The sequence below is a fragment of the Melanotaenia boesemani genome, chromosome 21 (assembly GCF_017639745.1).
Source record: "Melanotaenia boesemani isolate fMelBoe1 chromosome 21, fMelBoe1.pri, whole genome shotgun sequence".
Lineage (NCBI taxonomy): Eukaryota > Metazoa > Chordata > Actinopteri > Atheriniformes > Melanotaeniidae > Melanotaenia > Melanotaenia boesemani.
This window is the reverse complement of record NC_055702.1, coordinates 13,443,980-13,465,535: the sequence shown is the minus strand read 5'-3', so window position 1 is coordinate 13,465,535 and position 21,556 is coordinate 13,443,980. Positions and strand designations below refer to the sequence as shown.

Sequence of the window (21,556 nt, the reverse complement as noted above, 5' to 3'; positions counted from 1 at the left end):
ACACTTAACGGCATGTCTGTGTTTTTAGACTTCACTGGAGCATCCCTGCAAAGACACTCAAGGTAGGAATCATTCAAGTTTTACTGTAATTCTTGAGATCATGATCTCAATGGGTTTTTTTCTATCTGGTTAAATAAAGGTTGAAGAAAAAAAAATTGTTATTTATTGAGTATTGGTTCAGTTAGAGTGATACTGAATATTTTTGTCCTCTTCCCAGTGTCACACAGGCTGAAAATATAGCGCATCCTCAAAATATATCACCTGGAGATACACTTGGTACTGAGGTGGACAACATGGAAAATGTAGACCGTGATGATCTTCCACAGTCTCACTCCTCAACTGTAGCAGGTAAAATCTTCAGCTGTTCATCTTATTAGTACAAATTAACTGTAACATTAACTTTCATTTGCAAGATTTTATAAGAAATGGGGGTTTTAGTCTTATAACCTATTTAAAACTTGCAGTTAGCATTCATGAAGATCCTGCAGCCTGAAAATAGTCGAAAATAGACAGCCTGTTTTATGGTTACCATAAAGTTAGTAATTATTTGCTATCATCTTATCCCAATTTACAGCCCAGAATAGATTTGCAGTACTGATGGGACTAGAAGACTCGGTTCCTTTACCGCCAGAGAACGAAGGTCTGGATAGCGGTCTTGGTGACGTACCACCAACGTCTGAGAAGAAAATGTCCAGCCCGACAGAAACAGCAGATGTCACTGAAAAAGCAACATCCACACGCCAATCTAAAAGGAAAAAGAAGCAGAAAAAGAATTTGGATCCTGATAAGATCTTTGAGCAAAAAAAGAAGAAAAGTTTAGAGAAAGTTGCTGAGTGGCTCATGAAAGTACCAACTGAAGGAGATGAAGAGTTAGAGAACCCACATGAAAATGCAGATGACTCCGACAGTTGTTCCTCCACCCAAACGCTTGATATCAAACTACACAACAATGAAGTTAACTCTAAGGGAGAAGATCGTGCTAAAGCCCTTGAAGAGCAGGTTTTTGGTGCTGTCTACAAACGAAGAGGGAACAAAACTGCTGCTCCTCCACTTAAGGTTTTTGTTAAACCAGCAACAGAAACACAGACCCGTGAAAGTGTTTTCAAAGTGAGGAAGGATGAAGGTCAGACTCCCACCAAAGAACAAGAAACAATAAAAGAGAAGAATGACAACAGCAGTGACATTTTTAAAAAAGTGGAACAGATGGAGGTCGAGCAGGAGCATAATACAGCCACAAATATAGAAGGATTGAACCACTTGTCAGAGAGTGACAAAAATAACGATGAATGTGAGGTCCCCTGTTCTGTGTCGGATATTTTCACACAAGAACGAGGACCAAAGGCAAAGAAAAGGAGCCGCAACACATTGCAGCTGGTCGACAGCGATTTGCAAGAGCAAGCTCCTGCAAAATCAGAAGCTGATCAGAAGGAAACCAACAGGAAGAAAAGTAAAAACACAAAGTCTGGAAAAAAACCAGCCAAAGGGCCGAAGCCTCTTGTTTTGGTGGGAGTTCACAAAGGGGAAACCAGTCCGAAGCTTAGAGACAGATCAGAAGAAGTTCAAGCACAAATAGAGAACTACCCCAGCAGCGAAGACCAAGACACTTCTGTTCTAAGAAGCACCAGGAGAAGTAGAAGACTTCATCTTTTTGCTGAGGAAGTACAGCTGGGCCACAAAAAGGCAAACCTGAAAGCCAGAACAACCAAAAAAGACAGAACCGTTGAAAAGCAGTCTGAAGATACTAAACGTGAAACACGGGACAATACATCAACACTTAAAAGTGGGAACATGTCAAATACAGCTAAAAGAAATGGGTGCGTTTTTGATCAAGATTTAGGAGGAATTGAAAGTATGGAGACTGATGAGAGAAAATCTGATCTGAGACCAGCAGAAGCTGAAGTGCCACATTCTGAGACTCTGTCTGAAGCCGGGGATGCTCGTGGTGTCTCTGTGGTCCCAAACTCTACAAATCAGTCTGATGCATCTGTGGTTGGTCCAACACTTGAAAATGACAAGTCAGCAAACATGTCCCCACTCAAAATTCAGCAGGAAATCTCTGCTGGTGATTCTAAAAGTGCTGGAACAGAAAACGAGGAAGACAAGAATGACAGTGAGTTGGACACAGAGCAGCTTCTCAGGAGCTTCAAGACCACTAAAAGGAAGTCTTTCCATCTCGGGGAACCTAATGTGAAGAAGAGTCGGCAGTCAGACAAAGAAAAAGTGCATGGTACTGATAAAAATCAGATGTTTACTGGGAGTCCTAATGCTTCAAAAGATACTGAAAAGTCATCCTGCAGTGATTTAATTTCCCCTTCCAGCTCACCCACCCAGACAAGCAAAACAATTTTTGGGAAACCAGATCAAGTGGTGGTAGAGGCCTGTATCTCTGAAAGCAGCTGTTCAAAGCAGGACGGTTCTGCTGGAAACTGTGTCCTCAGGAACAGTCTCAGCAGTGGCCTCAGTCCTAATAAAGTGTCCAAACGTGACACAAGCAGTCCTCTTCTTTCTGTTGTCCCTCAAGTAGTAGATTCAGGGCTCTGCTTCACAGCTGTTAAACATGAGGGGCTAAATGAAGCCTCAAAGGGCTCCCAGGTCACAGAGAGTCAGCTTGATTCTACAAGAAGAGGTGCAGGTAAAGTGATGAAGCTCAGAGATGGGATTTCTGTGGACTATCCAGATGCCCCTGCAAAACGTTTAGTCGGTACAACTGATCACATTATAAATGCAGAGTCCTCTTTAACCCCTGAAGGCCTGTTAACCCCATGTGTCCAAGCTTCCCACGAAGCAAATAGCAGCAATGGTAGTAGAGAAGTCTGCTCCCATTCCCCCATCAAAGGCAACATGAGGGCAAAGAGAAAGGCTCAGAGGCTGGAGTCTTCATCCGAGTCCGATGGCAGTAGATCCAAAGAAGAATTACCGACTTTGACGCAAATCTTTGGAACATCCACTCGTCCCCCAGCGAGGAATCAGGATCAGGAAGATCCCGAAGCAGAGATGTTGATGCGTCCACCTGCGTGCCCCAGCCCAGACTCTGTTAACTCCAGCCAAGCGTCTGTGGACTTGTTCGGAACTCCAGACGAATGTAAGCTGATCCTCAGTTAAAAATTTTACATCAAGGCAGCACCCTGTGACATAAAGACCCGAGCAGCATCATCTTGCTTCATAAGGCATTTAAATCATGTCCTCTCTGCAGGTGATGTCCAAGTAAATGGCGCCAGTGTTTCCATGGAGTCATCCCAATTCTCAAGTGAGGTCCTTGTTACACAGGTAAACATAATAATACACTCACTCACTTGTGGCATTAAAGAAGAGTTTTGTGGAAAATTACTTTTAATCTTGTCAAAGTGAGACTTTTCATTAATCCAAACATCTGCATTGTTTTGCTCATTATAAAAAGCTGCGTTCACTGTTCTGCTATTGATGCACCATCACTGCACGCCCCATAGAGGGCAGCCACCACATTTCCCCAAACCAAACTTGTCAGCCCCTTGGGTGACAGACTACCTTGCTTAGAGAAAAATTTCCCCCTCAGCAACTTTCTAAATTGCATTTCATTTACATTAGAGGAAATGTTCCCCAGAAGATGATATTTTGTTTTGTACCTCATCCATCTTCCAGCGCTCTCACTTTTATCTGTCGACTCTAGTTGACTGGGGAGTTCAAGTTTCATGCCCTGAGGTTTAGAAAGGGCCCAGGATTTATTCACACGCCTAAGAATATGGCATTTTAGTTTTCCTTTTTTTCCTGTCTACCTAATCAGTGCATTTGCACTGTAAACCCAAAGGATGAAATGATGAAAGTGACAGTCTAGCTATGCAACACTCTTAACAAATAAACTAATAAACCTTGTGTTTGAACAGACTCAGTCCTGAATGCAGCCATTTCGTTTCATTTTTTTGCAAAAAAAAAAAAAAATGTTAAAATGTTATTAGTATCCATAAGCTGCTATACTTTACTTTACCTTGCTTCTTTATGTTCTAGCAAAAGATAGAGATGAAGAAGGAGCTGGTGAGGCTGGAGAAGCTGATGGCTCTGGTTTCAGAGGTGCTTCAGGAGAAAGAGGGCAGTCCTGCGAGAGAAATCCCCTCGGAAACCCGTAACAACAGCAATACCACTGGTAAGCTATTAATACATGCATGCTGGATTTAGAGCTGAAAGTATCAGTACATTTAATAGTGAATGATGATTGTTTACAATGTTTGTTTGGTCATTGATAGACAAAACAATAAATCAAGAACATAATCTGCTAATAGATCAGGATTAGGATATTAGTGGGACTGAATATTAAGATTTCTAGTGCTACTTAAATTTCAAAGCTAAGTCAGTGTCTAGTTTGTGTCCTGTGTTAGTACCTCCTAAAAGCCACGTCATGATTTCTGTGCCTACTGTGCAGAAAGTCTTTGAGATGTAAATTTCATCATCTGCACCAGTCTGTCAAGGTCCACTGGGTCCTTCTGCTGCAGAGCATATGCAGCCCAAAAATTAGTAACTGTGCGGACTGAGTGCAGTGACTAAGCATGTCCCAGATCAGTTTCTTGATTTAAAAAAAAAACAAACAAAACAATCACACACCAGACAAGTCAGAGTTGCTGCGTCATTCCCGTCTCTGCTGACCTTCATGCTGTTTCCTACTTACTGGTTGATGTTGACTATACGTTGGAATGGATGTGATATTGATGGCAAACGGAAAAAAATGTCATCAAAGTGACTCGTACCATTTCTTTTCTATGTGTTAATGTTGTAAAGGAGACAACTTCCTGGGTGATCTGGTTGGATGCTCTCCCACGCCCTTTCACACTATAAAATCACATCTCCAACAGAAAACCTGTTGCTTTAAAGGAAATTTCTGAACAACAAAGTTCCAACATTTTCCTGAATTTGATTGTAAAAATGTATTTCCAGGCCCGGATGCTAACAGAGCCCCTGTTTCTGACCAGGACCCAGACCAAGGTTCAGGCAGGTGAGTAAAGAGTAATTGTAGGAATCAACTGTTTCCTTTTTCTGTTAAGACGTGATAGAAAAGAAAAACAAAACAACCCAAAACATAAAAAACTCATTCAGATACAATAAATTTAGCCAGAAAAGAGTAAAAATATCCATCATAAAAGCTCCACTGCTAAACTTTTAAATTCAGCTTTAGCTGGTGTGTGACACGGCAACATTAAAGGGTGGCGTCCTGCTGTTTGCAGGAAATGATTAAAAGAACTGATGACATCGCAACAAAATGATTCTCGTGAATTGGAAACCGGTTCTGTCTGGTTACTGTTTGCATTCCTGCAGAGAAGACATTCTTGAAACTGGCAATCTTCACTAATTATCTCACTAATACGACGGCCATGGAAACAATAGAAAGAGATGTAAACACAGGGCTTTTGATCTTTTTGGTCATCATCATGGTTTTGTATTTGCGTCTGTGCCAAAAAGTTATTTTTTGTTGAGTGTTTCAGGACATTTTGTGTGTTTCCTGGAAGAAAAAAAGCTGCAGGGACAACCACCTTAAAGCCAAGTCTGCTCCGATTGGTTCCCTGTACTTATTTCATATTCAAGATTTCCCAAAAAATGATATCCCAGAGAATCAAACTGAAATGTTATTATTTATTATTTTAAAAAAGTTTCCAGGAAATAACTAAATGCCACAAATCACACCTACCGAACTCATTTTTGTTATAGATGCTAATTTATAACTTGCATATGATTTGAGACATGTTCGAATAAAAACATTTAAACATTCATTTAGATTTAAACAATGGATTTGAATAAAGATTAAACAAACCAAAACATAAAAAGGTAAGTGGAACACTGACTGTGCATAACTGGAACATTTTTGGTCCCATGAGGAATAACAGCAGACCTCACTAACAAATGCACTTAAATAACTTCCTGTTTGTATTTTGTTTTTGTACTCAGTCATATAAATTGTTTACACATGTAAACTGGAGTTTTATGTCAACACAGTCATTCTGGGCTGTCCAATTACTAGAACAAGTGGCTTGTAATTGGTCTCTTTAAGCCCGCAAGTGAAGGAATAAGTTAGCATGTATCCATATGTGTGTTGCCAGGCGTCTTCTTAGAGGGTGATGTATCTCAAATAGACAGGCGCATAATCTCACTAATGAACCAAGAATCTGCTTATGCTGTGAGAATAAAAAACTCATTACTGACAGCATCTTATATGTCATTTAGAGCACTTAGACGGAAACTTGTGTTGCCTCAGTAATTTATCTCTTCCGCCTGACTGCCCCCCTTCAACCTCCCGCCTTGTAGGGTTCTAAATACTGGCCTCCAGGCAGGAGCGATAGACGTGACGGTGGGGAGGAAGCTTTGTTGTACTAGCTCAGTGTTTGAAAAGCAGATACTCGATGGTTGGAATGAGGATGTGGGAAAATATAACTTTGGTACTTGTTATTTAAATACAGACATTCTGCCACTTTCTAATATTACTGAAGCCTTTGAGTAAAGAAATTAACCAAAACCTGTTTTTTAGTCACAATCAGTTATTTATCATCTGTTTACTACTACATCTGTTTTTTTTTTCTTTTTTTTTTTTAAGGAAAACAACCTAAGCTGAAACGACAGCTCAGTTATGGGTATAACATTCTCCAGATTACATTTTAATAAAAAAAAACTGAAATGTTACTGATATGCCTGAAGAATAACATGATCTTGATGGTGTGTTCCTTCTGCTAAAGTCAATCAAACTTCAGTACTGAAATGTGGCAAACATTTAAATAGCATCCATATTTAGATATATAAAACTTTAAAATTAGTCCTGTAGACTGTAGGAAAGAGAAGAGGCCTACATTTTATTGCCTTCTGCTTTGTATTCTAAGCTCAACATGCCCTTAAATAATGAAAGTCAGTGCAGCAGCTCTCCTGTAATGAATTTTTATTATTGTAAATTCTAATTATTAGTTTTATCATGTTTACTGCAAGATGGCTTTATTAGTAGACAACTTTGATATACTACAAACACAAATAATAGGAAGGCTCATCCAGTTATGTTAAAGTCTTGTAAAAATGAAACTTACCTGTAATGATTTGTATTGTATACATTTTTCTTCTCATTATAAATTTTTAATCACCTAATTAGAATTTATTTGAAGGACATCCACATGTTCTACTTCTGAAGACAATACAAGTATGCAAATATTTTTCATAACAAAAAATTGGATTTAAAATTTGTCCTAAATCCCTGTAAAGTTCAAACTTTGCATTTGAATTGAATTTCCAGTTTACACATGTGAAGTTACACATTTACTCTGGTCTAGTTTCCAAGCTAAACTGGACACTAAGCTGGGATTTTGAAGGCTTTCCCAAAACTTGGATTTTTCCATTTAATGTTCAAAAACCTTTTTTTTTCCCTTTTACCTGAATAATTTTAACATCTTTTTAATGTCAGTCGGTTTGCACATGAGGGTCAAACCGTAAAGAGAGGGACCACTGACCAAACCGTTGAATGGAGAGGTTAAAGATTGAGTAAAAATGGTTTGGTTCTTAGAAAGTTCATATATAGCTCTCTTTTGCAGGAAAGAGGATCCAGACACAAACACGGGACCATCTCATGACAAAGCAGCAACTGAATCCAGTCTGTTAAGGCACGACAGCATTACAGGAAATAGTAAGGCTTTTCATGCAGTCATTGCAAAAACATGACATTAAGTTTGTAAGCAAGTGTTTCTGTCCTTTATGCAGGTCCATTAAAGTTGCAGATAAGTGGCCATTAACATTTATTTCTGAAGCTACATAGATAATATCCTCATTATCTCGACTGTAGTTTGCTTTTAATTGTTTTATTGTAATTATTTTACATATTTCTTGAAGATTTTTCTATTGGTGACGATTTTCTTTTTGCAATACCTTTTCTTTCTCTTTATATTCCTTTATGTGTTTTTAATGCTGCTTCTGCACCCTGCTGAAATTCTTTTAATGTTTATTGAAAGCACTTTGAATAGTCTTGTAAGTGACATGTGCTATACAAATAAACTAGCCTTGCCTTGCCTATGGCAGTGAAGGAAATAGCCCTTTCTTTCTCCTTAAAAAGCTTTTGTCTGCTAGCATGGTTGACTTCAGCTGCATTATAGCCCTTCAGTGTGATTAATACATTTAAGCTCCGTGTGAGAGCTAGCCAAGATGTATTTCTTTTTAAAGAGAAATACTGTAGGTGTGGTTACAAGTTATGTTTTTCTATTGATATTTCTTTGTTTCTTTCTTTTCTGTCTCTCCATGCACACACAGGGTTGACTGCAAATAGCACAGGAGTCTCTCAAACAACTCCTGCAGTTTCAGCAGCCAAAACACTAAAGAACTGTGTTTCACCATCAGATGGACAAGAAGACAAAGAAAATAACAGTCCTCCAAAAGACAGAAGTAAAGTTAAGTTTGTGCTTGTGACGTCTGGATTAGGCTCCAACGAGCAGGTTGGTTTATTGATAGTTTATTGATACTAGTCAGCTGCTGATACATGAACTGATCAGATGTTTGCTGCCAACAGATAATGGTGAAAAAGTTTGCCAAGAGAGTTGGTGCCCATGTGGTCGCCCAGGTGACGCCAGAGGTCACTCACATCATAATGCGCACCGGTAAGTTGCACTCATGTAAGTAGTTTGTTCAGTGAAGTTGGAAATCATTCACAGGGCAGAATTGATCCACAGGACTTTAATCAGTGGTTCAGAATGTATTCAGTACAATACAGAGCAATTAAAGTTTCACTTTAATGCTTCTATTTTTTGCTTTTAAGTAGTTTCTCCACTAAGAACATTTGCATGTTAAAAAGTACATTTTCTTTCTACATGTTTTTTGTCTAATTTTTAAAGCACTGCTTACAGATAAGCTCTTTTCCTCTCCTTCTTTTTCACCCACACACTCTGCTCTTTATTCATCCCCTTGTTGCTAATTACTCTCTCTGATAGATTATGTTTTTTGTTTCAAAGCTTGGTGTCTCCAAAGCACCACATTAACTAAGAAATGGTTTTTGATGGCTGCTGTTCCCTCGGTAACAAAAAAAAAAGGGGGGGGGGGGGGGGGGGGGCTTTAAATTATAACCAGTCATTAAAAATGTATTTTCTTTGAAGTCCAATAGCATGTACTTGACTCTTTCCTGGTGTACAAACTTTTTGTCCTCCCCTGTCGCGGGTGTAACGAGTTGTGACTCATTGTTTGATGTCATCACATTTTGGATGAAACTGTAGAAATATGTAGTTTTAACAGGAAATGTAGTCAAATAGCTTTGTTTGTTTGTATATTATTTAAAGCCAGCTTTGAAGATTTATCACAGTAGCAGTGTTTGATATTAATCTTCATCCATCCATCCATCCATCTGAGGTTGGGTTGCGGGGACAGAAGCTTAAGAAGGGAAGCCGGTCTTAGCTCTTTCTGGCCATTTCTTCTAGCTCGTCCTCAACTAGCCTTTGTCGTGAGCTATTTTCAGTCACCAAAGAATCAAAAATGTTTTTTCATGAAAGTAAACTTTGATACAGACACCAAGTAGTTACTTATGAGTCAATGTGATTCGTAATAATTCACTGTTAACTCTAAATTGACGACAGTTACAGGTTAAAGTGAAGAACATTGCAGTTTTTTCTATGAGTAGGCAAGGACACACATGAATAGTAGGACCTAAGGTTTCCCAGCAAAACAGCAGCTTGCTTTAATCCCATAGAGCATCCTGATAGACACCTATGTGGATCACGTTCCTAACATGGATGTTCCCATCACAATAAAAAATCCATGATCTATCAGACAAAGCCATATTCTTCTTTTGCTCTATGGTCCAGTCGTGGACATGCATCCGTATGTCCACCAGTGTACAGCTAGGCAGCCTCTTTCACAACCACTCTCATTCACTTTGTGTTCTGACCTTTCTGTCAGAACCAGCGTGAACTTTTCCAGCAGTTTGAGCTACATCATTATGGATTTTCTATTGGGAAAGGCAGCACAGACTTGTTTTTTCCCCTTTTGCATCACTTAGTCTAGCCCACCCATGGTCCTGACTCCAGTTTACCTGTTTTTCCCCCTCCTTTAGGCCACTTTTGGACCATTTCTGACTCAGCCACTAGTGCAAATCAACTTCAGAAGTAGAATATTTTGTTTCTGCCTGTCACCCTCGACAAGGTTCCACTTAAATAAGATAAACAATGTTTTTCACTTCACCCATCAGTGGTCACAGCGTCCTGCTGATTATGTTCATGCTTTATCATGATGGTGATACTATGTTCAGCATTACTCTACCTTGCAAATTTGTCTACAGTTATTAGAGTTGTATATTCTCATAAGTAATTCATAAAGTAAAATATATGCAACGGTTTCTTTACTGTTCAGTCTGCAAAGCAAACAACCATTCATGTGGGAGCACATACATGTACGCTCACACAACCCCGTTTGTTTTGTTTTTCTCCAACAGATGAGCAACTGGTATGTGAGCGCACACTGAAATACTTCCTTGGCATTGCAGGCAGGAAGTGGGTGGTGAGCTTCCAGTGTAAGTGTGAGCTTATTTGACTGTCAATCTCCACTAGTGACAAGTTTAGAACAATGAAAATACAAAACAGTGTAATGAGGAATTTTAAGAAGAGAGGGTTACATGATGCAGTGGCTGCCAGAACAAGATTTGTGTTCCTGACAGTAAGCACTTATGTTTTTGTTCTAATTTCATCTCTGCAGGGATTTCTGAGTGCTTCAAACAAAAGAAACTCTTAGATGAGGTATGCTCGCCTGTTTGCTCTTTACATTTTTGCACAGGAGATTACTAGTTATGTCTCTGCACGTCTTGATGTTGCATGATTAATCTCTGTACAGGGTCTGCTGTGATACCCCATAAATAATTTGCCATCTATTGGCTTTAGCAATACCTACAACTTGTAGTTTAATCCTTTTACCAGGGTTTATTTGGTGCTGTTAATAATCTAAAACTTTTTTCATGCAACATATGATGTATGTAGAAATGCACTTTATGCAATTAAGAGACGCCCACACCAAACTGATGAATGTTCAGTTCACTCTTATAAACACAGCTGATCATCTAAAAAAAAGTCTGATTAATAAGTCAGTTTATTTACATTCAGGCCTTGTTTCAGACTTATTAGATAAAAAAAACTATATGAAGTCCTCCTATGATTTAGATTCATGGAGATTATGTTGTTTGATGATAGAGTCCATTTGAAGTGAGAGGTGATGTGGTGAATGGACCCAACCACCAAGGCCCCTTGAAAGCACGTACCACCGAGGACAGTGATGTGAGTAATTGTCCTTCACTTTATATATGCAGATTAAAAATGACAGATTTGGAGGATTTATGTGTTTACAAAAAAAAAAAACAAAAAGGAAGAATTGTGTTTCTTTGCAGTTTATTTTTTTCAGAATTTGAATACATCCTAATTTCTTATTCTTGTGATTAAAGTTAAAACTACTAAACTTTCTTAATCCCCTTCTTTAGTGTTGTTTGATCAGAAATCATTAATAGTAGCTGGGACAGTTAATCAAATAGCATGACTGTCACATCTGCATTAAATTCTGCTTAATTCTGACTAATAGGAAAGTTATGGGCTTTGTCTGAATGAAGTAAACAGTTCAAGGTTGGACAGTTATGCACACATGCTGGTTTACAAGCCCAGTTCACTAAGTGGTTCACTCCGGTTCTCAACTGGACTACAACTTATATTTGCAAATGTGTGTTAATGTTTGCTTTCAGAGCTCTCAGTAAAACATACAAAGACATTAATTTTAAGCTTTTCTTCCAGATTTGGCTGCTAACTTATTAACCATCTGCAGTGAAGAAGGTGTAAAGAGTTCATGATCCTGTCAGCGTGACACAACTGCAGTGAAACATCAGATTAAAACACATATTTAAATGTATTCTTCAGATTTTTCTGAACACTGGCAGTGGTCATTTATCATTTTTATATGATTATATGTAATGCACGAAGCCCGGTGAGACCTGCATCTGCTCTTAACCACTTCTGTATGGCTACTTCATGTTTTGACTGTAGGGTTATCGTGTGGATCCACTTTTCTTTTTCTTTTTTTAATCTGAATTTCAATTGTTTTCACTCGTAAACCTCTGACTTTTCCCAGATGTTTATATCAATCTATTTTATCATTTTTAAAATAATGACTTAAAATGTTAATGAAATAGGAAGAATGATTACATCAGCACTTTGTTCATGAATGTGACATTATATTAAAATTTAAAGGCTAGTCTTTATTGGTTTATTGTTTAGAAAACATTATAGATCCAATGCTAAAATATTAAAAGGACAGGACTAAAGGAAAAACAAGCTATAAGTACGAGTTTGCCTGCTGCTTTAGCACCATGAACAGTGCCATATTTTTCTCATGGCACAGCCATGTTACTCCTATTACTACTCCTACATGCTAGAATTTACTAGTAAATTAGTCCTGATACAATTTGTGGTTAAATTACTCCTTAATAGGAGTAATTTCACTGTAAATTGTTGCATTGCTGTCAGCCCAAAACAGAGCTACATCTGGAGATCAGTTACCTCTCTCTAACCATATCAATATATCAAAGCTACTTGCTCTCCATTTCTTCTGCTCCTTAGGCCACTAAAGCTTTTATCAGGATCAGTGACATTATTATCCACTTCACTTCTTTCTATCAGATTATCAGCCCTCTCAAATACTGTGGATTAGAGGTGTAAAGAGGCAGACACTAAGCCTGATCTCAGCACATAAAATGCATCTATAGAAGTCATCAGCGCTAAAGGACTAAATGGTTTAGTTTTGGTTTCAACAGTAAACGTTACTGACCACAAAAAAAACAGTCTGAATCTGTAGAGAAAAAGAAAGAATTAAATAAAATAAAATGTCCCAATTACAAGAAGCACTTGAACTTGTTTAGTCCTGTTGCACCAGCCTCTTAGCTTACACCCTGTTGTGAAAAGCTAATTGTAATTTTCCTCTTGGTGGAAGGCCAACGGGGCCTGCTCTGTTGCTACTGAGGGGGAAAATTAGAAATGGCTAGATGTCATGTTGGCCGTATCACTGCCTTTGAAGAGCCTCTGCTAATTGAATTAGTAATTTCGGGCTTATTTAAGTGGCATGAACGAAGCGCCAGCACTTTGATAGAGCCAGACAAATCGCGTCGTTCACATTCATGTTCTGTCACCTGCTCCAGTTTGACAGACTAACTGATGAAGTGGATGGAGGGAGTTTGTCAGTAGAATGCAGAAGCTCAGGAAATCAAAAAATCTCTGTGTGTATGTGTGGGCACTGCACATTGTCACACTTTCATACTTCCTGAAGGACATTAGCTGTTGTCTAAATTAAAAATCAGTAATGGAGTTCTTTCTCATCTCACCAAGCACCTCTGGCTAATGATCATTACGGATGTATAGGGAGGTGTGAGGAATTATTTCTTCCCACATTTAACTTTTAAACATTTCCATTGTATGTGAGACTGTGATGCACATTTCTCTTCTGGTTGGATCAAGGAAATAAAGTATCTATTCCCATTTAAGGCTAACTTATCAACTCTGAGGGCAATAAAGTAAGGCTTCCCTGGTGTCAGGCATGTTTTTTTTTCTGCGTGCTTTAAGCGTGACATTACCTCTGTAAAGGCGGCTCTTTGACTCATCCCTAGATTTACGGTATTACCATGAGAGCAAAAGTGAACAAGTTCTGGAGGCTTTATTTCAAACTGTAAGTGAGGGGTTATCTGCTGTAAATTGCATGATATGCTCAGGAAAGTGTTTCAGCTCCCCTCTTGTTGAGCTGCAAAACCTTGCAGAGAATGAAGAGTTCGGATACACACACTGCAGTGGTAATCACAATAATGGCTCCTCTCATGCATATCTATAGGACGCTGTCTAAAAGTTTAATAAATATGCTGTACTGTAGAAGTTATATACACTTTTGCAGAAATTTCACCATAACTTATCTTATTCCTTCCCAAAATCTTCTTTTTGTTTTCAGCTGCTCATGAAAGACTACAAGATCTGCTTTCAAGGACCTTTTACAGACATGACAACAGGTAAGCCTAATCAGCAACTCATTGTTATTTGGGAGAAAACGAAAACATTTTCTATGTACTTTATGGGAGCAAAAGCTGAAAACATATAAAGAAGTAGACCAAAGAATTAAAGACAGGGTTTTCTTTTTTATTTAGTTTTTATTTTTGTTCAAATGGATTTTTAATCTAATATTTCAATAACTTTAGTGAGGAAACTATAGAGATGTAAGTAAAGACACACTTTATACCAAGCTGAAAGCTTCTGTAGCTTGATTCTTAATTCACAAACATCAAATTATGATCGACTTGTCATCGAACCTTCAGCAAACACCAAAATGTTGGACTTTAAACGCATCTCATTAATAAATATTTTTCATACCAGCAGGTTTACACCCTGTTTAGTGTTAGTTGAAAGGTTGGAATAAAAGTCACGTTATTAAGAGATTTTATTTTTTTCAAAATTTTCTTAGGAAATATTTAAAAAAAAAATTGTTTTCCTTTTCAAAGGCAATATATTATTGCCATCAAACTTTCGTTGTGGTATAAATCTGCAACGTGTTTATAGCTTATATTGCGTGAAGGAGAGGCAAATGCATAATTGTACACACATAAACTTTAATGTTGTAAAAGTGTGAAGCCTTTTGCCACCATCAAAGCACAAGAATCTGATGGGACTTTAACCATTTATGGGTTCTCCACTGAGTTCCATGATTTTTCTTTGTTAGTTGGACAGTTAGCATTTATTGGATCAAACATACCTGCATCACTGTAAAATATACTCGTTCGCTGATAGCCATATCTAATTACTTTAATTTTCCATTTGATCTGGTCAAGTCTTTTCTGATCTTCATGAGAAGCAAAGCACTAAAACACTACAGCAACCTAGGTGTCTCTAATTACCGCACACACAAAAAAGAGATCATTAAAATGCTTTATGTGCATGTAACTGCATCAAAATTAAAATGTTTGCTTTTAAACTGTGCTCAATGTTCTGTTTGTTTGCCCACAATTACTTTTCTCAGACACTCATGTTCAGTCTTTATCCTCCAAGACTTTGACAGACATCCACCTTGCTTTATAAGAAAATAAATGACAGCTGAAATGACTCGCTTCACATTTTGACAGACACTGAGAATCCAAAACTGTGCTGTTTTTAACCTCTGTCATTTCAGCCATGGTGAACGATGACAAGGGATTCCAGTGTGTGGGTGGACTGAATACAGACGAAGCAGATGTTTGAGATGTTTTGGTTGGTTGTTGTCACATTGCACCTCAGTTACCATGGAGTCAGCTGCCTGAAAATAAAGTGAAACTGAGGTTACAGTAATATATATATATATTACAGTTCCTCTACTAGCCTTGTTTTTAAACTTCAGTCCCAAGGATTTAAACTAACAATCACCTCCAAGGTCAAAAAGAGGGTTCTCTTGATAGTCTGTCTTTTTTGTTCTACCCTTGTAACATGGTTGAGTAGACAGAGACCATGGGTGACAATCTCCGGGGGACATGTTATTTGAAAACCCTCAAGGCAGCATCCTTTAGTTTCCTTCTTCCTGGAGCTTTTAAAGTGCTCCTGCAGTTTCTTCCGGCTGCCTCCTGGATCGATGAGGTTTTGCTAATGGGTTGACATCTGCCAGCTTGCATGAGTGGCTTAAAGACTTTCTTATATATGGCACAAACATAGGGATGGAGACTTTTCATGAGCCCAACAGGATTTCATTCATTATTATTAGCCGCTCAGTCTTTTGTATGATACATTGTGAGGATATCAGCAGCCTATATAACAGGTTCATGCTCCCTGAAAATGTGTTAGGTCTTTCCTATTACATACTGGAATATGAACACCATTTTTCTAAACCAAGCTGAATGATTTGACTGATTTAGTGAACTGCACACGGTGGAGACAGAAGTATTGACCTGTTTTCTGTCCCTCTGATCAAAAGTGCCTTTTTCTGTCCCTTGTAGGTCAAAGTGATGAAAGCAGACAGAATCATGTATGTGTTTAGGACTACCCTTAAAATAATCCATTGTTTGTGTTTTTTTTTTTAGATGAAATGGAACTGATGGTTGAACTCTGTGGAGCTAATGTAGTCAAAGATCCAGTTCTCCTTGACAGCAAACAAGTAAGACTATCTACTCTCTCTGACTTGAAAAATAATAATCCATGTGGCGCCATCTTCGTGTTTTTGGTAACATTTTCAAAATTTGAGGCAATGTTTCAGGTCAGAAGTGTTTCAGAGTTTGAATGTGATGTGTGACCAATCTAAGCAAGGGATTTATCAACTAGGTTCTTTTTATTACTCTTGTCTAACTCTTCATTTCTAAATTTGTGTCAATTTTAACTCTTCATCTTCACTCACAATCCAGTTTGCTCATTTCATAATTAAAACTATAAGCCTTAAGGTCACTCACCTGAGTAAAAAGCCCCAAAAAGCCCAATAATCCACCCAGTACCCCTTATATTTTTAACCTTCTGGAATAATATCTAGCATGATGTAATCTTGTATCATTTATTTATTTATTTATTTTTGGCTTTGTCTACTACTTTGGTTTGATTTTTTAAATAAAATGTTGTTACGTGACTGCAGCATTAATTATAAGGAAAAAGGGTGAAGTCATTGTTTACACTATAGCTGCACCAGTTGATAAATCAACAGTTTTTGGTCAGAAAGTTTCAGCCTCAATGCTAAATGTTGCTAACACAAGAACAAACAAGCTTTAAGCTAATATATACCATTTGTAATGGATGCTGTTCATTTTGTATTGCTGAATTTATTTATGTTGTCTTTCTGTCATACAGAAGTCCTGTCAGCTTCTTATTGTGCAGCCTAGACCAGACTCGTCATCTTCCACATACAGCAGTAAGTAGTGTCTAAAAATAGAATCCTATTTTCACTTTCTATTTTTATTCATTGTTGCAAACTAACACACTTTCAACAGACTTACTTAGTGTTTTATTCTGGCCCTCACACAAACATCGATATAAACAGGAGCAACACATTCCCAACATGCAGAGTTCATAGAGATGGAGATCAGATTGACAGCTGCAGCCACAGGGGTTACATAATTCATACACAGGTTCACTCAGAGGTTAGAGCTCACACAGGTGCAGACGTTCCTGGCTATGAGGTAGAAACTGTGTGACAGACAACATAGCAATAGATAGTAATGCATTCTGATATAGTACATTAAAGATGGGGCTACTATTGCATTAGCACACAGTTTTGTTAATAAATAATGAAAAGAGAAAAAAATGGCACTAATACATCTTAATAAAACAAAGTGTATTGTTTTAAGATAACCCATAAAAAATAAATTGCTCAAATAAGAGGATTTGTGTAGCTGCTTTGCTACACAAATGGCCAAGTGGCTCTCATTTATAAGCTAGCCAGCTATCTATAGTTTACTTCTGTCCTTTAAAGTTACTTTTCTGTTGATGACAATTGTTGTTTTCTTAGATGAAAACACTAACCAGAGACTAATCTGATAATACAGAACATTTTTTGTTGATGTTGTTTTTTTTTTCTCTAGAAAGCAACATTCAAACATTAGCTAACCTCCATGTTAAAATTCTGCTGCAGCTAATCTACCATAACTAGCTGATGCTAACCAGCAAGCTTAGTGAAGCTGTTTATTATCTTCTATTATTATCTTTTATTATGTGTTTATTAGCTTCTATCTGGACATTGGATAAACTGTATTTGATTTACTAAATTGCTGAACAGCTGTTATGCTATGTATATTGCGGAGTCTAGCTGCTAGATTGGTATTCAGGCTAAAAGTTTAAGGTTTCAGTTTTTATTGTATTATCGTGTCTCAAAGGTATTTGTTTGAAGATGGCATGTTAATGACCAAGTTGGGTGTCATAGTCAGTAATTGTGGGTAAAAAGTTAGCAGATTGAAACTGGTGACTGGCTGCAATATTATTTACAGACAGTTCTGTTATCGACATATATTTTAGCCAATAGATGTTCTCCACGTCCGTAGACAGTGGGGCTATTGTGCATGTCTATGCACCTGTCTGTCTATTAGTGTGTGGACTCAAATCTGTTCCTGCAAAGGCTGAGTGGACGGTGGCCAAACCGTGAAGTGGCAGATGCTGCCAACCAAAATGAGGCAGGTTCCCAAGAAGAGCGAGCAGAGTGACTTGCCAGGAAAGCAAGTATGAAGGAAGTCAGGGAGCAAAGAGATGGCCAAGAGAAAATGTCAGATTGTAGCGGGGGGAAATGTCAAAACAAGTTGGCCACTTCAGAGAGCAGCTGCCAGTGTGCGAAGAGAGTTGACAGGTTGAAATGGAGAAGAAGCAAGTGGCTCTGACGCCCCGTCCTCCCTCCCTTTGGCATCCTAATTTACACTACTGCATATTTAATGCCACTTTTCCACATCCTTTGGCACTTATATTCCAGGTAATTGTGCAGCCTCTTCAATCTCCTCTTTTCTTATCTCCCTTTATTCTTTCTTTGTACACCACTAATTGAAATCACAAACTTTTCATCTCAACTGTCCTCTAATATAATTTAGATTTGTAAACATCAGGAGTGATGGGGAAGCTGTGTCACAGGCCAAAAATAGTTGCAGTTGGAACAAACCACAAAAGGCAATGCAGTCATGAGTGGCATGGTCAGATGAGATGTTATCGCGCCACAAATAGTTTAGTTCCCTCTTCAGGATATATCGATCTCGTTTTGAAAAAAAAATGTTTATTTAATCTTTTTGCTTTTTTATGTAGTCTAGCAATTTATTCGTTTGTGAAATGATGTGAACAGACAGCAGCACAACATTTACTCCATATGCAAAGACTAGTATTAGTCCGTCAGTACTTTTAACATAAAAACATGTTCACACCAATTGTGGATATTTATTTAAATGTAAATTATTTCCTAGTGTCTTTATATATTCTTTATACACAGCCTGGCCAAACAAACGTCACCACCAAAAAAAAAAAAAGACGTCAGTTTTTTGTTAGACCGCCTTTAGCTTTGATTATAGCAGCATTCGCTGTGTCATTGCTTCAGTTAGCTTCTGCAATGTCACAAGATTTATTTCCATCCAGTGTTGCATTCATTTTTGACCAAGATCTTGTATTGATGATGGGAGAGTCCGACCACTACACAAAACCTTCTCCAGAACACCCCAAAGATTCTCAATGGGGTTCAGGTTTGGATTCTGTGGTGGCCAATCCATATGTGAAAATGGTGTCTCGTGCGCCCTGAAACACTATTTCAGAGTTTGAGCTTGATGAATCCTGGCATGGCCATCTTGGAACAAGCCTCTATCATCAGGGAAGAGAAAAATCCATTGATGGAATTAACCTGCTTTTTCAGTATATTCAGGTGTTCAGCTGACCTCATTCTTTGGGCACTTAATACTGAACCTAGACCTGACCAACTGCAGCAAACCCAGATCATAGTCTTCCCCCACAGGCTTGTACAGTAGGCACTAGGCATGATGCATCACTTCATCTGTCTCTCTTCTTACCTTGAACCTTTGGTGATGTATTTTTATTTTTGTTTTTATTTGTCATTATGTTCAAATAAACTTCAGTCGAAAACCTCTCATCACTCTGGAACAGGGAAAATCTGGACTCATGACCTTCTTCCATTGCTCCAGAGTCCAATCTTTATGCTCCCTAACAAATTGAAGCCCTTTTCTCCGGTTAGTCTCGATGATTGATTAGTGGTTTTCTTATGGCGTCACATCTGTTCCGTCCCAATCCCTTTCATTTTATTCGCGTTGTGCTTGTGGAAATGCTTTTACTGTCACTATTAAACATAAGATGAGGTCTACTGTTGTTTTTCTTCAGTTTTGATCATTCAAATGATCACAGATCACCATCATTCAGGATTTTTTCCCGACTACATTTCTTGCTCACTATTCTCACTATCCTTCCAGTTTTTTAATGTGTTGGACAGTTCTTAACCCAATTTTAGTAGTTTCTCCAATCTCCTTAGATGTTTTCTCAGCTTGATGCAAGTCAGTGCTTTAACCCTTATTTAAACAGACTAACACCTTTTCCACAACCATGGGATGTCTGTTGACATGGTTGTTTAAGAAATGAGAAGCGAATCATTGCATTGGTTGGGGTTTAATAACTTGTTACTTGCTGAAAGATAATCCCCTATGCAGTAATTATCCAATAGGAGGCTCGTAGCTTTTTGCTTAACTAAATCCAGATGACAACTTTACTCATTTACTTGAATGTTCAGTAAGAGTGTCTCACATGTCAACATAACTCTTACCCTCTTTTAGCATCCTTTTAGATGGACAAACAGAAAACAATCATGTGATCATCTCATCATCATCAGCAAACATCTGATTAAAAAAAAAAAAATGAAATTGAAAAGTATGCTTGGTATTGACCGTTGGGGAAAGATGAGACCATCTGATGTAAACTCATTTTGCATATAACCTGTAACAGTTTCAAAGACTTAGTAACAGTCAAATTCTCTACAATTACATTCAACGCTTGGACAAGTCTTTGATATGGAAGGATTGACTATTACTGATAGAGATATACAAAAGGCAGGGGATAACTTTTGTCCCAAAGGAAGATTATATAAATCTGTATTTAAAAAAAGAAAAGAAAAAAACCTCAGGAATGTCCCTGTGGAGCTTCAGCAGGTCCAAACACAATTAGTTTTATCAGCTTTTGTTGTATTTGATGAAAATAATTGAGAAATGTCTCACATACAATCTTTTAAGAATGTTAGTCTTAAGCATGAGCTGGTTCATCTTTGAACCCACAGTGACATTGTCATAAGATATTTGTTTGTTCATATGTTATTTTTCCTTCCTTATAAGTGCTTATCTGCTCTCTGTTCCACAGGTTTCTCCAGAAAAGCCACAGTTTTGACCCGAGGTTGGCTGCTAGATACAGTTGCAACCTACACCCTGCAGAATTACAACAATTACACAGCATGAGGAACGATGCACTTAGTTGTTCACTTTCTTCTTTTCTTTTCCAGCCATTTTATGGTTCATTTTAAAATGTCTACTTCTTTAAACTGTAATCAATCATTTTTTGTGTGATATGTGTGCATGATGTCATGTATGAAGTCTGAGAGACAACCAGAGTTGTGTTTTCATTTCATTGTGTTAGATTGCAGAGCTGTTAATACTGACACAAATCAGTCAGTTGTAAACCACTATGACTGTATTCTGTACATACATATAAAACATCTCTCTTGCATCTCTGCTCTCTTGTTTTTCTGCTTGTCTTCCACCGGTGTTGTCCCTGATGATTGCATTACGTTATCTGAGCTTGAGTCTGCATGTTGCAACATGTTCTGCTTAGAGTTCTCTTCAATTATTGATCAGGATTTGTGGGGGAATAAAATTGGACAGAAGAGATTTACAGCCATGGGCTGTATGAGGGCACAAAATAACCTTTCTGTCTGCACAAGATACATGCTTGCTGTCAGGCAATGAGAATAAGATTATGCCACTGTAAAATATTGCTGTCAGGCAGCTGCTATATTTATTGATGTGCAGTATTTTCTACAAAAAAGGTCAGCAACAAAGATGAAATCTAAGTCCTTACAGAATAAAATTTGGTGGGACTTAAATTCTGGTTGAGATTTTTTATTAATA

The 21,556-nt window shown here is 37.9% G+C and overlaps 1 protein-coding gene and 1 long non-coding RNA gene across 5 annotated transcripts in view; both read left to right on the top strand.

Annotated features, from left to right (window-relative positions):
* The window catches only part of LOC121632218 (breast cancer type 1 susceptibility protein-like), a 25,343-nt gene extending 3,787 nt beyond the window's left edge, over positions 1-21,556 (top strand). For 2 of the 4 annotated variants that reach the window (XM_041973472.1, XM_041973471.1), the window contains exons 6-21: positions 29-62; positions 218-348; positions 575-3,082; positions 3,194-3,267; positions 3,982-4,117; positions 4,903-4,960; positions 7,527-7,618; positions 8,236-8,417; positions 8,492-8,579; positions 10,400-10,477; positions 10,660-10,700; positions 11,148-11,231; positions 13,930-13,987; positions 16,016-16,089; positions 16,767-16,827; positions 20,793-21,556. In XM_041973472.1, coding sequence (XP_041829406.1) covers positions 29-62; positions 218-348; positions 575-3,082; positions 3,194-3,267; positions 3,982-4,117; positions 4,903-4,960; positions 7,527-7,618; positions 8,236-8,417; positions 8,492-8,579; positions 10,400-10,477; positions 10,660-10,700; positions 11,148-11,231; positions 13,930-13,987; positions 16,016-16,089; positions 16,767-16,827; positions 20,793-20,887 — 3,794 coding nt within the window. In that variant the 3' untranslated portion in view covers positions 20,888-21,556. The remainder of the gene's footprint in view (positions 1-28; positions 63-217; positions 349-574; positions 3,083-3,193; positions 3,268-3,981; positions 4,118-4,902; positions 4,961-7,526; positions 7,619-8,235; positions 8,418-8,491; positions 8,580-10,399; positions 10,478-10,659; positions 10,701-11,147; positions 11,232-13,929; positions 13,988-16,015; positions 16,090-16,766; positions 16,828-20,792) is intronic. The other 2 variants (XM_041973474.1, XM_041973473.1) reach the window with 1 other exon arrangement.
* LOC121632221 lies at positions 19,574-20,363 on the top strand. Its single transcript, XR_006008900.1, has 2 exons — positions 19,574-19,747; positions 19,794-20,363. It is a non-coding gene; the product is annotated as an uncharacterized LOC121632221 (long non-coding RNA).